Source organism: Pelobates fuscus, chromosome 1, assembly GCF_036172605.1.
Source record: "Pelobates fuscus isolate aPelFus1 chromosome 1, aPelFus1.pri, whole genome shotgun sequence".
Classification (NCBI taxonomy): domain Eukaryota; kingdom Metazoa; phylum Chordata; class Amphibia; order Anura; family Pelobatidae; genus Pelobates; species Pelobates fuscus.
The window spans coordinates 404,298,532-404,315,134 of NC_086317.1; the positions used below are offsets into that span (position 1 = coordinate 404,298,532).

Genomic DNA, 16,603 nt, shown 5'->3' on the forward strand with positions numbered 1-16,603 from the left:
ATAAATGAAAGGTCGTCTTTATAAAAGGTTGTACCTTTATCTTTTGTACTGTGGCTCGGAGATGTATTCTTTGAAGCAATGGAACAGTGCAACACCTCTTTTGGCTAAAAGACTCAAATTTCATTCTCGTTTCCAAATGGGCAGTAAATCTAAAACACTACTGCCTTTTATGTAGGCGATATAAATGGAGACCAGTTGTTTCAGACTGAGAAAGACAGAAGCATTGGTTCATACTTAAGGAATTAACTCTGTCTGAAATGTTTGTAGCCACTGGGTCCAAGTTAAACACCACAAAAAACAAACAAACAAACAAACAAAAAAAAACCTCTATGCTAAGATGAGCAAAATCGGACTAGATATGTAAACAAACTTTGAACAGAAAATAGACACTACTGACAAAAACAGAACAAAAACAGTGCCATACAAGGCAAATGCTCTGAATAGATTACACAGTAAATATATATATTTTAAAAGTATGATATATATTATAATATTATATTATATTATAATATTATAATTGTTTGAAATTAGAAAATGACGCTTGAATGAACAAGTCGCCAAAAAGTGGTACTGCCAAAAAGTTCTAACCTACCGTGGTATGGAAACATTTTGGAAATAGATAACTCCACCAACACTACAATAACAATGATTAAAAAAATTATAATAAAAAAAAACTGCTTGCAAGATATTATTTTGCTGTTGATACTGTTAGTTGGAGTGAAAGCATTGGCAATACATTCAACATGAATTCCTTCAAGTACTTTTTTTTTTTTTGAAATTTTTTTTTGAATTTTTTTTTAAACAATCTCTAACTCTATATGCTTCAAAAGAAGGTTGAGTTCTAAAAACACATTCTTTCGGAGGTAAATTTTTCCTGAGTATTTAGAAAGAAACATAAAACAAAAAAGGAGAAAAAAAAATAAATCTACAAAAGTTAAAGTTCAAAATGAAGACAAAACCCAAAAACAAAAACAAAAAAATCTAAAACCTAGCTAGCATTGTACTTGTCTTTCCATCCCTTCTTAGTTGTTGGTTCGTGAGCCTCAGATACTGCAAACCTTTGCTCTTGCCTGGTCACCTAATCTATGTCAAGTGTAAAAAGGACTCCCCAAAGTGCCATGAAGGGGCTTTTATTTTTTCTTCTTGCTGTCGATTAACTAAATAATTGAGGTCACCAAACAGAAGCAGGCTTAGAGAGCATGATATGCTTGTGTAACATCCAAACTCCATGTCACCAAATTACAGTGGCACTGCCAACATTTGGCAATAAATACAAGATATCCTGAGTACAGTGAAGAGCTACTTTTAAATTTACAGTTTTCCAAAAGCAAAAAAAAAACAAAATCATCTTTGATAGAGTTTTTTTTTTTTTTTGCTTCTGTAACATTCAATGGAGCGGATTTATCTATACAGATATGTTTATATATACACACATGAAAATAAATGCCCCTCTATTGTCACCTAATGATCACATAGAGGTTTTGTGAAGAAAATAAAGGAAATCTTTTTTTCTTCAATGTCTTCACCCAAGCTGAAGACGCAACACGCATCACAACAAAAACAACGCCAGTGTAGTGTCAACATAGTGATCCATTGAACATTCCATTGTTAGTGTCTAGAACCATACAGTTTATTCCATTTCACATACAAGTCCAATTGCTTTTCAGAGGTACTGGCCTGAAGTTTGCAGAATGCCCCCTCAAAGTCTTTGTAGGATGTTGGCTGCATCTGCCCAGCAATGCCATGGAGATGATTGGCCCCAGCCTGTTGACAAAGTTGAATCAGCTCACTGCCTGAATAACCCTCTGTGTGCTGGACCAACAAGGCCATTTCTCTTTCACTAAGGCAGTAGTTTTGTTGAGCCAAAGTGTGATGGAGTATTTGCCTCCGAGCTAGATTATCGGGTGGAGAAATGTAAAATCGCTTGGCAAATCTACGGTGAGCTGCTTCATCAAGATCATCAGGCCTTTGTGAGGTTCCAATAAAAATTATGTTATCATCGGAAGAGGTAGCTATATTATCCAAAAAGGAAAGCAGTTGAGATTTAAGATTGTTTAACTGAGTGTTTTCCTCATTTATGTGAACAGAGAGGAGCAGTTCTATCTCACTGATAAAAACCACAGCAGGCTGATGACAGCTTGCCATGAACAACACAGTTTGTAAGATTTTTTCACTCTCGCTCTTCCACTTGGAGAGGAGTACAGTGCTGCTGAGCTTCAGAAGTGTTGAGCCCAGCTGAGTTGCAATGCACCTGCTCAACAGAGTTTTCCCTGTTCCTGTAGGGCCAAATAGTAAAATGCTTTTTGGCGGTCTGTTAGCTCCTGTATATGCACCAGGTCTTAAGATAGGCCATACTAATTCTTCTTCAATAACAGCCTTCACAGACACTTGGCCAGCTATGTCAGTCCACTGTACAGGAGGGCCACAGTCAACAATTTCATTATTAACAAGTTCCAGTACAAGAGGGTCCATACTTTTTAATTGCTCTTCAGATGGGCTACAAAATATTGGTGGTTTCATACCTGAAATCTGTATTCTTTGTGCAAAAACATGTGCCTGCTCATTGCCTCTCCTCTCACCATTAATTACTGGGGGAGGGAACTTACCAAATGTTTCACTTGATCTCAGTGGCCCTTCATCGGGATAGGTTGGAGAGACCAATGCTTTCATTGATTGGCTATTATATTTTCCTCCTTGCTCTTCTTCTGTCTGACGTTTTCCAGTTTTAAAGGGGACCTGCGGAGTGTCTGCACTACGGCTGAACCCATTGCCTCGACATTCATTTGGAGCACTATCAGACATCTGAAACGAAGAATCAGAGGTAGACTTTGGTTGTTCATAGCTGTATTTTCTATACCTGCCTTCACTTTCCTCTGCTGCTGCCAAGTCAAAAGCTTTCCTTTTTAAGGTACCACCTGACTCTGTGCTTAGCTGAGTCACTGGAATTGGTGGTAAGCTTGAACTTTGGTAAGTGTATCCAGGGACCACAGGAGGCCTTGATGATGTAGTATGGGGTGGAAGAGGTGTGGGTGCAGCAATACCTGAAGACAGATATCCTGAAGGGTGGGATGGGTGCATTCCTCCATATACAGGCTGAGCAGGATAACTACTTGAAGTGTAATTGTATATTGTGCCTGAAGAACTATAACCGTGAACCAGAGCTGGTGAAGCATGAGGTGGCTGAAGTCCTGACCCATGCAGAGATGATGGGTGGGTAGGGGGAAGTGCTGAGGCGGGTTGACCACAATACCCTGATGGTAGATAGGTGCCACTATAGGTTGAGGTATAATCTTGAGGTGTTACAAGACCACTTGCTGGGTTGCCGCCACCACATGTACCACCTGGATAAATAGGATCAGGAAGGCTGCCAGATGCTACTGTGGGGCTTCCCAGTCCAATAGGTCCATTGCCTGGTTTGGAGCCAGACAAACTATCATGTAAGGCATTAACTGCATAGGAACTATCAGACCCATGTGATATCTGCCAAGGCTCAATGTCACCCTTTTGTCCATTAACAGGCCCAAAAGCTCCATCTGTGTATGTATTTAGTGTGGATCGCTCATATGGCGAGTCCAGGACCCCAGAGTATTTCTCTGCGTATCGTTTTAAAAGATTTGAAGCAGTCAGTGCTGAAATATCATCATTTGCCCAGGCATAGTTTAATCTCTGCCGGCTACTATGGAAAAGGTCTGATTTGTGAGCTGGAGAGGAAGTTGTAGAAGAAACATCAAGGTGCTGTTCTGGCCACTGGTTAAGGGGCTGGGCATGCTCTGGTGTCCAGTGCATCTTCAAGAGAGCTGAAATACATAAATAAATATGTTTAAAAAAATATAAAAATATACAGTCTTTGAAGAAAATAATCACAATTGTTAAGTGTCCCTTTAATTATTTGCATTTCCTGCTTTGCTTTTCCCAACAGGAAATGCGATTTATTAAAGGGACACTAAGCACCAAAACAACTTGCTTAAGGAGTTATTTTGATGTATAGATCATGACCCTGCTGTCGCACTGCTCAATTATCTGCCATTTTGGAATTAAATCACATTTTTAATGCATCTTTAGCTGCACCTCCCCACTAACACAGCATCCCTAAACACCTGAAATAGAAGTCTTTTTTTTTTTTGTACCTTCTCTTATTGCACAGTGTATTTAACTTAGAGCCTGCAGTAGCCTCCTGCGGTCGATTAAAGTTATTAAAGGTATTCTATAGCATCCAAACCACTTCATCTCAATAAAGTAGCATGGGTGCCATGTCACTGTAGTTTTAATCCTGCAACTGAAAATATTGTTGTTCTGCAATAATGGCAATATTTACATCCCTGACAGGCATTAGATACATTAGATGCACACTAACCTCCCAATGTTTTCCCAGGGGAAGCAAAGGATTGGCTGAAATCATCTACATTGCTGATCCCGGCCAAAAAGGCGGCGCTGCAGGATGGAGATCGGTGTAGCGAGGGCTGAAAGGTGTGGTGGCGGAGGCGAGGGGAGGTGAAACACAACCACCTTAGCGGAGTTTAAAGAGAAGCACAGGTGGTTCTCACTTTGCGATAACTCTGACTTACGTCCAGCGCTCTAGCGTGGGGATATAGGTATTCCCCACGTTAGAAAGATGGTCTAGGTTCGGGAAATTTTCCCAGAATGTAGACTTCGTGTTTCCATGTGTTAATGAGCAAATCTATAGATTTGAGGGATTCCCTGTGCTAGTGAACTAGTGCATCCTCACTTTACCAAACAATACGTCTTCCGAGTGTTCTACACTGTTTTTGCAATGCATGAACACAATTTTTGTAGCTGTATTTTTTTTTTTTTAGTATCTTCTTTTTCTGAACCAATACATATTGGTCCTTAGAAAGGGTTCCTAAATGGTTTTGTGTGTGTGTTTTTTTCTTTTATGCATTTTAGTATGCCATTATTGTCCAAGTTCTTTCTTTTAAATAAGAAAAACATGATTTATTATCTGTTGCTTTGTAAAAATTGCTCTGAAGACTTGCTCCTGGAGGAGAACATACAAAACTCAGTGGAGCTAAGGCTAGTTGATATATTTACAACACATGGCGAACGATAAATTAAAGTACTGAGCATGCACTCGGAAAAGTGAGGCCTAAAAAACATGGCTGCAATGCCATGACACTGGAGGAACCATTAACTGGAATATTTCAACAAAACTGTTGACCCCAGAGCTGTGATAAAAGTAGTTTATGGTGTACTAAAAATTTTATGACAGACCACGGGATGTCCAGCTCAAAATGAGAAAAAATAAATAAAAGAAAACTTAAAGAAAAAAAAAGGTTTCTGCTTTTAATCAGTTCTGTAGTTTAAACTATGGATGATCCAAGATTGTCTGTCCCCGTAGAGGCCTCACAAATGCATAATTAACATGTCTTAATGGTATACAAAAATATGCTTACCCATTAAATCAATATTTATTTATCTGGTTGAAGTGCATTTCCTGAAGTAAACGATCAGATTCTAAATCGCGAATACTTTGGCGTCAGCTGCAAACCGCAGATCTGGGAAAGAGAAGAGATGCATATATGTATATTTAATACAAATCACAACAGTTCTCACCATAAACAACATGTTCAATTTTCTTTCTATGTCAAATATAAACATACTGATTGACTTAGGGGGCGACATAGGGCACTATAGAGGTAAGAATACATGACTGAATCAAAGCCTATACCGTGCGAATGAGCCCTGAAATACACCCTGGTTAAGTTCATAACCTCTAAGAGCAGAATTTTAAAAACAGCCAGCTCTTAGAGCTCTGTGTGTTGGCATAATTTACAGGATATTCTGGTAAAGTTGCAGACACTTTTTTTCATAGCTGCTGTGGCTCGGCCAACTTTTTAATTCATTTTAGAATACATAAATATTGTACAGCAATTTAAGAATTTATAATGTGACAGAATTTAACATTATATTGCAGAATATTCCTTTTTACTTATTGTATTCTATTAATCAGGGATTTTCCCATTCATTTTTAAAAACATACATTTAAAAAAAAAAAAATCATTTAACCTTCTGCAGCAACAACGACCCTGAATGTAAAAGTCTGTTATAAACCAACATGGACGCGTACAGCACAAGTTCCAAGAAGAAAAAGAAATAGTTTTATGACAAAACTGTGTTTTCGGTCCTTTGAATGTGTACAACTTGAACTTGGTACCACTGAGATCTATCACCAACAATGCATAATTCAATTGACTATCCCTCTGTGTATATCTGCTCAAGATCTAGACACCCCATGGCAGTATGGTTTAAAAACAGCTGGTTAAATACATGTAAAAATAATTTGTATTCTATACATTCATCAATGAAGCAATCCAAACTTGGACGGAAGTCCGTGCATTTAGTATCAAACATGCTAAATAACTATTAAAGTTACATACATCTTCAATTAAAAATAGGGGTTTAGTACATACAAAAAGTTCTACCAAAAAAATGTAAATCTAGCACCAATATAGTTTTCACCATATTCCATGGTTTGTTAGTATGTGATATCTAGTAACCTAACACACATAGAAATGCAGTTATTTTAAATAAACTGGAGAATCACAATATAGATGTATGATATGCATGCAAGAAATAAGATTATAAATAATGTAGGACAACTTTTTTTTTAAAGGAGTAGTTTGAATTACAAATAAATTGTAAGCTCCCGGGTTACGTAACAAAATATTTTGTATAAAAGAGCTTAAGGCTAGATCTCAGCTCGCGGGTAGGGCCATCTTTATCTTTTGTATTGGTCTATTTAAATTGTATGTTCTATCCTAAATGTACAGCCCTGCAGAATATTTTCACTTTTTTAAAATGCATTTATTACTGGAATGTATAGCCTTTGAAGGGCCACATGCACACTAGTTTAAAACTCTGAGTCCTGGGCTGGCAAGAGGCATCATCATAACACTTTTTCTTCCAAATGTTGCTATCCATTCCAACACTCAGACAAAGTATATTGATAGAAATGTACATCGTAAAAAAAAAAAAAAAAAGCTGCTACGTCAGTAAAGCTGTGAAAATTTTTAGAAAACCTAAGTAAATGATTAAATTGGTGTACACTTATCCAAATTTCTCTTTTCTTTCATAGAACGATTTCTATTTTAATTATTTTTTTTGGGTGCCTCCCCATCCTACACGTTGAACAAAGAAAAGTAATCACAGCAGCGTGTAGGAATGTTAATCGCACATCAATGTCTGCGGGATAAGTAACTTTAATTGCACAATTTCTCCACTGATCATTTTTCCCGCTTAACTAATGAACAGAGACAAGATTGAGAAACTTGCTGTGGGCAAAACAAATTCCAAATTTCAGTGCAGAGGAAAAACCTTCCCCCTTCCCACTGCCACTTTGTTGATTATATTACATGCATACAGATCTACTGCTATATGCACAAAGTATTGCTTGCCCTCTGGCTACAGGCTTTTTCAACATCTGCATGAGCAAGTCCCCTTGGAACTATTGTTGTACTTCTGTGTACGTTCTGCTCTCCCCTCTTTCAATAAATACCATGGGGGATAGCCAAACGGGTGGGGGGGAAGGGTATGCGAGGGTGGTGGAAAGAGCTGGTATACTATTCACATGTATAACAGCTTTTAAGCTACTTTGTGGCTGCAGCACAATTAGATTACCTAATGCTTTAATTGACTTATAGAGCATCACAGCTTCCATTTTGGATATGAAATCTACACAAGAGCATTTAAACAGTGGTTCTATGAGGCTTTATCCAGCACGCCCAGCAGTTTCTTGTCATTATCAAAAGTGCCAGAGATAGGTAAACGGTTATTAGTGATGGCAAAGAATTTCCTCCAAATAGATCTTTTTTCATGAAAATGAGGGCAGGTTTTCCCATTTAAAATCTCCTGGAAACGTATAATGATTTAAGGCAGAGAGTCAAGTCTTAAGGAGATCCTTTAAGGGTGGCGTATCAAACAATCCAAAAACCAACAAAACAAAGAAGTATATAAAAACAAAAATAAAACAAACATCAAAATCCCTACAATCAGAAAACTGCACAAATAAGAAAAATAAACCAAAAAAACCTTCCAAGAATGGAATAGTGATTTATTTTTGTAAAATCACACATTTGTAATGTCTTCTCTTTAAAAAAAAAAAAAAAAGTCAATTTCCTAAAAAGCACCATTATGCTGTACAAGAGGATAAAGCAATTGTCACACTTCTATTGTTCAGTGCAGCAATGGATTTAAGCCTCCAATCTATTCTTCATTCTCTGACACTTCCCAGCTTCTAAATTTTTGGAACACCGATATTCAAAATTCTAACTGCCAATTAAACCAAAACAAACACAAAAAAAAACATGGTTATATACATTATTTTGCAAATTTAAAATTTGAATTAGTTCACCTGTGTGACATTTCAGAAACACACATATAGACATATATATTTGTGGTTGGAACTTAAATTCGTATATGGAAATGGTGGAGAGGGAGAAAGTTGGTAGTGTTGTGCCGAAACCAATGTACGGGTAGGCCTGTATAAAGAGGGCCAAAAAGATATCGGTGAAGAACACACCTTAAGTATTTTACAAAGATAAATGCCTTTCCCTGAGCTCTATTCATGAAACAGCATCTAAGAACTGAATATAGGGATAGTCATCTATTCAATTTAAGGATGTGGACTGGGATGAGTGGATGCCCGTGAAGTGACTGCAACAAGAGCTAGGTGGAAGCTGTTTCGTATGGGTATGCGTGTCTCTAGTATTAACATGGGCCGCTTAACACATATAGACATATACACATATAAAAACACACACTTTTCAGTCACCCTAAAAGAACCATCCAAACCCTCTACAGTACCCCATAGTGGTTATGGTGGAAAGCCCTGGCAGCCACCCACCCATTTTAAGTAGTTGTATCGGTTTTGGAATGTGTGACTTCTCACCGAAGGTCTCCTATTTGTTGCTTCCAGCACGCACTACTTCAGACAGAGAGCCATAAGAGAGCTAACAGAAGCTACTGTTTAAGAGTTTCTGCCTCTGTGAAATGACGCTGGACGCCCTCATGCTTTGTATGATTCAATGCTGTTCTATGGGGAAGAAATATGCGCATTAGGTTCTACCATCAGATAATGCTCACCACCAGGTTAGCGAATGAGCTCTACTCTCAAAGTATACTTAAGGGACACTACATTCACCTCTCAATGAAGTGGTCTAGATGCAGTGGTCACATCCTCTGAACCCAGCAATGTAAAAGTATGGATGCACATGCGGTCCCCAATATGACCGGACAACAGTGGAGATGACAATGCTTCCTCCATGACATCACTGGAGATAGAGAGGTGAGCAGCGCTGAGGAAGTCTAGTTGATGTAAAAAAGATTATAAAAGTTTTACCTACCTTTTTCTATTTGATTTGAAAATGGAGGGCTCTGTCTAACTAGGGACAGGGGCACTATAGCATTAGGAACATAGGCTTAAAATCCCAAAGCTATAATATTACTTTACCCAAATTAATTCTGAATGACCAATGAGCTGTTGATGTTGTGGGTGCATTTTGTTGGATTCTTTAACAGAAAAATAAGAGTTCTTTGGATGTCTACTAAACATATGGTTTACTTTTGTAAAACCACACTATCTGCACAATATAGAAATAGTAAGCAAACAACGTACTGATAATGTATTCTCACTTAATGATAATAATTAAAGGGACACTATAGGGTCAGGAATACAAATGTGTATTCCTGATTCTATAGTGTTAAAAACACACTATTTAGATCCCTTATTTTATACTTAAATAAGTATAACATTCCACCCTGATCAGCCTCCGTGGCTGACATCATCAAATTGATGATGTCAGCTAGTCTAATGCTTTTCAATAGGATTGCCTCGCTGGCCAATCAGCAGGTATATGGGGAAAATGCAGCACTAACCCAGGAAGCACCTCTAGTGACCATCTAACTTACTGCCACTGAAGGTGTCCTTTGGCAGCAATGTAAACACTGTTTTTTCACTGAAGCTTTAAGCATTACGCTGTAGTTGTTCTGGTGATGATAGCGTCCTTTAATGCACACATAACTAACTTCACACTAATCTTCACTTACAACAGTTTTTCCTTGCTGTGTGTGCCTGTGGATGATATAGGTGAAAATGTATGGGTTGTGGACTCTGAAATCACTCTGCTAACTGCATCGTTTTTGAGGAAGTGAAGCGGGACAAGGTTTAAAAAAACAACTCATCAAATTTCTTCTTTTAGTTTTTTTTAAAGTTTATTACATTTATTAAAACTTTTTTTGTAGTTGATGTTGTGATTTTAATTTGATTTAATGTATTTTTTTTTTTTAAATGAAATTTCACCTTTTTACTGGCTAAGCAGCCACATTGAGTCTGACTCTAGTGTTATCTGGCCAACTGCTGCTCAACCTAACTAGTCCGCTACCTTAGTATCACATAGAACAATTACAGCAGCAGGCCAGTTAGGTTGTGCAGTAGTTGGTCATATTCGTTAGACTCAGCCAGATGAAAAAAGAAAAATACATAAATAATAAAAATCAAAATACACAAGTTGAAAAAAAAATATTATGTTTCAAGTAACATACTTTTAAACAACAAGAAGTGGGAATTTGAGGACTTTTGTCCTTTATTGTTAGCTTAGATCAGAACTTTAAGTGTCATCTCTCTGGTGAGTGGGGAGGGGGGCAGGTTTTGCAAGGTTTTACCCCTAGGTGTCATTGGGATAAATGCAAACAAGATCAGCCTGTGTGTCAGCATGTGCTGTGTAAAGTTCATCTGTCAGAAATGTAAAATAATATCAGACACAGAGTTTGATCGTAGTGATAACTTTCAACTGTATTGTTAGTAAAACATACTACATTCGGATTTTACAAGTTGCGGAGGGCATTCAGTGCACAATACTAATACTAACAGCTGAGCATTGTACGCCTATCATATCCAGACAGGTAAAATTATGAGAATTAAGGACGGATGCAATCAAAGCTTGATTTGCAAAAGAGAGCATTTGTTCACAGTCAAAATACGATGGGGGTGTCTGTACCCTGAAAATCCAGCTACTATATGATAAGATAATCCCATCATGCTTGGTCAATATCAACAGTTGCTGATGCACCAGAATTTATAATCAAATACTACCCTTTCAGAAAGAAATAACCCTAAATAAAAATAAACATAAAAGCTTTTTTCCTTATACTGTTGGAATATAAACATTTGGGTTCACAGATCATCTTGAAGATCTTCGTACAATAGCTTTACATTTCCCACAAACTAGTTCAATTTACTGCTAGCTAGAATATTTTTATTTTGTCCAGGTCATCGCTTTACCTTTAATCTTTGGTGTGTTTTTCTTTATTTAATTTTTTTGCTGGGTGTTAGTTTCTCATTCTCATTTTCTGCAAACTGTTGAGGACATGTGAATGACATCACAAACTTAAGATGATGAAAGGGGCTTTTTAAAACTTCAGCTAACAAAGATCAAGGGGTGACGTATAAAGATTTCTGGGTAATAACACTTGAGAAAATTGGTTGCACATCCATCTACCCAGCCGAGGTTCAGAAGAGTGCATTTCTCTATCTCCACTCACACAAACCAACACACAAATAACACCTACATTACTTGTACGGAAGAGGAACTATAGAGGATCTTCACAATCTCTCAACAAACCTCAAATGGTTATGGGTTTCTTGTTTTCTACCAAGTAATTTCATCCATATACTCTAGTTATAGCTTTCATTACACCAATTCTCATCTTTATATATCCCTGACTTTAATAGTTTTTGTATCTCACCCATTTAAGATATATAAAAAAACTAACAAAATAAAATAAAAATTGTACTCCAAAAACCTACTCGCTATAGGAACATACTTCAGAAGCTCTTATCCTCAGTCTTTGTGTTACAGGGTAACTTATACATGCTAGATTATGCTAAATCCTTACAAGCTATTTAGGATGTAATTGTTTGTTTATCTAGAATATTAAGGGCCGTATTTGCCTCTATTATCTGTCCACATTCATTTTGTCTGTCAACTGTCAATTTCGCTTTTATCTCTTATATTTCCCCACAGTATAACTGTAAACCGCTATGGAATATTTTGGCGCTATATCAACAGTAGTACTAAATAATTATCAAACGCTTGTAAATCAATGTCAATCCTTGAAAAAAAAATTTCGCACAGAGCAGTGGTAATCATAGCACTGGTGGAAACATTCCGCGGCACCCTGTGTTCACGTAGTGGCGCCCCTGGGCACTGCGGCACACAGTTTGGGAACCGTTGGTATAGAGCAGGGGTAGGCAACCTTCGGCTCTACAGATGTTGTGGACTACATCTCCCTTGATGCTTTGCCAGCAATATGGCTGTAAAAGCATTATGGGAGATGTAGTCCAAAACATCTGTAGAGCCGACGGTTGCCTACCCCTGGTATAGAGGTTTCTGGGTAACAACACTTCCTACATTTAGAATAGTTGTTCCACATTGAATTAGGATGCATTATGATGTGTCTTTACTTAACTTCATGATATGGAGCATTGCAGCCTGACAGTAGTAGACAGTAGGTCTTTATTACCAAACATTATTTTAATAATTTATATACCTTTGAACCACAAGAAACTATATTGTTCATGGAAAACTACTGTGAGGTTGCAAATTGTGTCACAGACTTCCTTGGGGGTAACATGATGCCCCAGCTAAGTACTCGGCTTGAATATCTGGAGACACTGAGACAACATAATGTACATTGATACACAAGAGACCTCCTCGTGCTAAACACATCCACATATTTTTTTCATTGGATGTAATCATTCCTGTAGTTTCTGGACCATCACCTATTACGTAGAATTCAGAAATAATAATAAAAAAGAAGAATTTAGAGGATGTTTATGAGACTGTATAAAAGACAAGAAAATTGGAGGTATGGTAAGAAAAGAAACGATGTAGGTCCATACTCGTTACCATCAGTTGCAGTAGTGACGTATAGGAAGCATGTAGGAGGATTATATAAAATAAGTACATTTAAATTTAAACTAGTAAGAAAGAAAACAAAACAAGTCTTCAATGCTATGTTTAAAATAATGAATAATAATAAAATAATGAAGTAAGTTGATTTAAAGGCAAGCTGCCCCCTTCAATGGAACATAGCAATGTAGAATGTGTGCTTGAGATCGGAACTCTGGAACTTCACATATCAAGTGCTAGTTTTCAGATTTAATCAGCACCGACATTACAAACCCGAGATTGCAAAACAGCACAGTTAACAGAGGGTCCTTGTACAACACAGCCTGCCCTTAGGCCGTATGGAGCTGTTGTGAGGGAACCATTTCTCATGCAAAAGCAATAAAAGGAAAAGAATGCCCAACACCAGCTCACATAAAAAGAAAGAAAGAATGAAAGCCTCGTTCTGTGCTGCACAAATAAAAAGAAAATCAGAACATTTAAAACAGGCTTCCACAAACGAAAAAACAAAAAACTTACAACAGAACAGTTTTCAACATTTTTTTCCCCTCCATTAAATACCAAAATATGTAAGTAAAAAGTATGCCTCCCAAGAAAATCCCAGTAACACGTGACTGGACTCGCCAAACACACAAACTGACACCAAGTATCCTCTGCTCCCTTCAGAAACCACAGCAAATGTAGGATATTACACATTCTCAGTGGAGTGATGCCACCTCAGAATCGGTTACAATATAAGCTACACATGCTGGATTTAGGATGATGGGGACACTTAATAGTAAATTCACAAGAATGAGGGTAGCCAAAACATTGTGTATTATAGAAGACAAAAAAAACATGTTTATGCGTTAGTGTTGTTGATGTATTTATTTATGGGAGAGATGCAGGGAAGGTTGTTGGGAATACCATTCTTAGAAGTGGAGTGACCATGGTTCATTCGTTAATGGGTTAGCTTTGCAGAACCCCTCAAATGTTTATGTTTTTAACCCCCTGAATCGTATATTTCTATAGTAGAAAGGCTACCAAGTAAAAAGCTCAGTACTAGTCCCTGAAGCCTTAAGATGCTCCATGGTAACATAAATAAATACTTTCACTCAAAAACATATTATTCCTTAGTAATAGAATACTCCTCATATTCAGCGACATCCATTTAAAAAGCTGTTGATGCTCCACAAACAGGATATTCAAAAATAACAGAGGATCATTGGGGTCCAAATTATAATAGTGGTAAATTGTAGAATGACGTAGTTCAGTGGTTATTAAGAAATCATCTAAACGGTCTTTAGTCTGCATAGAACAATCGCTAATTTGTCCAGCAAGCTTGAAAACCAAGAGACACCAATACAAAGATGTCCTCACTCAAGCACAGGTATGCTAATCCACATGTACATAAGCAGATGTGATTAAGAGAACTTTATTTTTTTTTTATTTTTTATTTTTTTTAAACCAGCTCTTTTGGGAGCTTTGAGCAGTTAAGAAGGCATTGACTGTACTATGATTTTTGGAACGGGGTTTTGAAGATATTGCAGATCTAAGGCCAAAGGAGCCAAACTGGAAAAATACCAGAGTACCAAATTATTTTTAATCTGGCTCTAAAATTTGTGATTCGCTTTCTATCCTCAATTCAGTTAGGTAATTAATATAATTAACTGGATATTGGCAAATTAACACCCCCACCCACCCCCCACCCCTAACAAAACAAACAAAAAAAAATAAAATATGGCAATCAGAGTTGCAATTTAGATATTGGAGAAACAATTTGTGGATTTAAAAAAAGATAAACAATTTGTGGTGTCCTAAATTAAGTCATAGACTGAGGAGTGTTCGCAGTGTAAACATTCATGAGACTTGTTTCCCACAGTATTATTTCATTCAAGGCTCGTCACGCTGCAAAGTGCTAAGAGCACACTGATTCTTAATAAATGTACAGAACACTTAAGAATTAATAAATATACAACTATTACCATTACTAATGATAATTAGAATCATAATTGTTATATACTGCAATTTCTTAAAGGATAATAATGTACATTTTTTATTTAAAATACACACACATATACTGAAATGACTGCCCTTATATATAAAACCATATCCAGAAACTAAGCAAGTTCAGTAGGTTTGCTGTAAACCTATATTCTGTAAAACGTAATCCTTGTCAACACGGAAAACGTATGTCTACAATAAAATCTAGAGTAAGAAAAAATTATCTGAAATGTAACAAAACCAAGGGACATAATACTTAAACAGATATTTCACAGCTGGAAAAACTACCTAAGAAGAAATCTATAACCCTTTCGAATTATGGGGATTAGCGTTATTAATATGCATAGAATATACAATACCATACACAGGCTATAAAGATACAATAACCAAAACAGGTGGAAGAGGGAGAAAAAATACTATGATGTGTTTGGGCAATAGGACAGATGTTTCTGCTGCTTGTCCTGGCTGTGTGAGAAAAGGACTGTCCAGTGACCAAATGCCCATTATATACTGCTGAAGACAAAGGGATGATGGAAGGTGGGGAGGGGTGTATGCTGTCGTTCCTCCTGGTCCCTAATTATGGAAATCTTGTTAATCTATTCAGCAGCGTCCTAAACTGCTCCTTTGTTTAATGTTTTTTTTCCCCCTTAATGTAATGCAACTGGTGCACACGGGGTTCCCAAAAGATCAACCGTACGTTTAGGAGAGGAGGGGTGGGAGGGGGTGACTGCTCAACTGCCAATCATCTATCTTGTATCCAGCCAGTATACAGAAGTAAAATTAAAAGCACAAATATTTGTTGAATTCAGAATTGACATGATACTGGATGCTTCTTCAGGGAGCAGCAGCTGTATCTATGTAAGCAGCGACCCTGGCCTTCATGGGCTGACATCACCGCACAACAATACCGTTTGTGAAATGTGATTATTGGGTGGGGACAACAGCAGGGTAATAAGGTTAAACAAACAGTACTGAATTATGGCCACTCAACTATCCATTCTGGCCACACTACTCTTATTATACTAGAAAGGATTCTGGAAGCCCAAGTCTATTCCCACACTTTTTTGCATTGGTCAGTCTCTGGTAGGTCCTAATCTGTCAGAAAAATGTACAAGAAAATGATGAAATGTTTTCATTCAATCTTTGTACCATGCATGTTTATAAAGTTATACAAGAGGAAGATTCACAGTTAATTAAAACAGTACTGTCCACAAAATATCCGGGTATACTTTATTTAAAGGGGAACAGACATGGTCAGCAACATGCTAAAAATATTAAACACACACACACACACACACAATGTCCCCAATCATACTCCAGGCTATATTTAAAAAACAAAAAACAGAGCCCAACATTTATAAAAGGTAATTCAATGGTTTTGTACATTTACTGAATGAAATGTAGGTTTTGGTAGAATTATCTTGTTTTTATTGTTTTAATTCTTATACCCTACGTAGCTTTGTTCTCTACAACCCGGAAAAAACGAAAAACCATAACCTTATCAGTGTCCAATCCTGTTACTGTCTGCACTATATCTGGTGAAAACAGTCTTCAGATTAGATTCCATATTTTACACTAGTCTGATGGCACAGGAGCTTTCCAACAGGTGATTTCCTTATTAGCAAGACGTGAATCTCTGATTCAATATGATGTCTCTGCCACTGATATGCTAAAGCCTTACAAGATTTTCACCTATA

At 37.2% G+C, this 16,603-nt stretch overlaps 1 protein-coding gene across 1 annotated transcript in view; it reads right to left on the reverse strand.

Annotated features, from left to right (window-relative positions):
• Window positions 1–1,374: 1,374 nt before the first annotated feature.
• The window catches only part of LOC134596725 (fidgetin-like), a 67,136-nt gene continuing 51,907 nt past the window's right edge, over window positions 1,375–16,603 (reverse strand). The window contains exons 2-3 of the mRNA XM_063444787.1: window positions 5,412–5,513; window positions 1,375–3,797 (exon numbers count right to left, since the gene is read on the reverse strand). Of these exons, the coding sequence (XP_063300857.1) occupies window positions 1,609–3,797; window positions 5,412–5,415 (2,193 nt within the window). The 5' untranslated portion in view covers window positions 5,416–5,513 and the 3' untranslated portion in view covers window positions 1,375–1,608. The remainder of the gene's footprint in view (window positions 3,798–5,411; window positions 5,514–16,603) is intronic.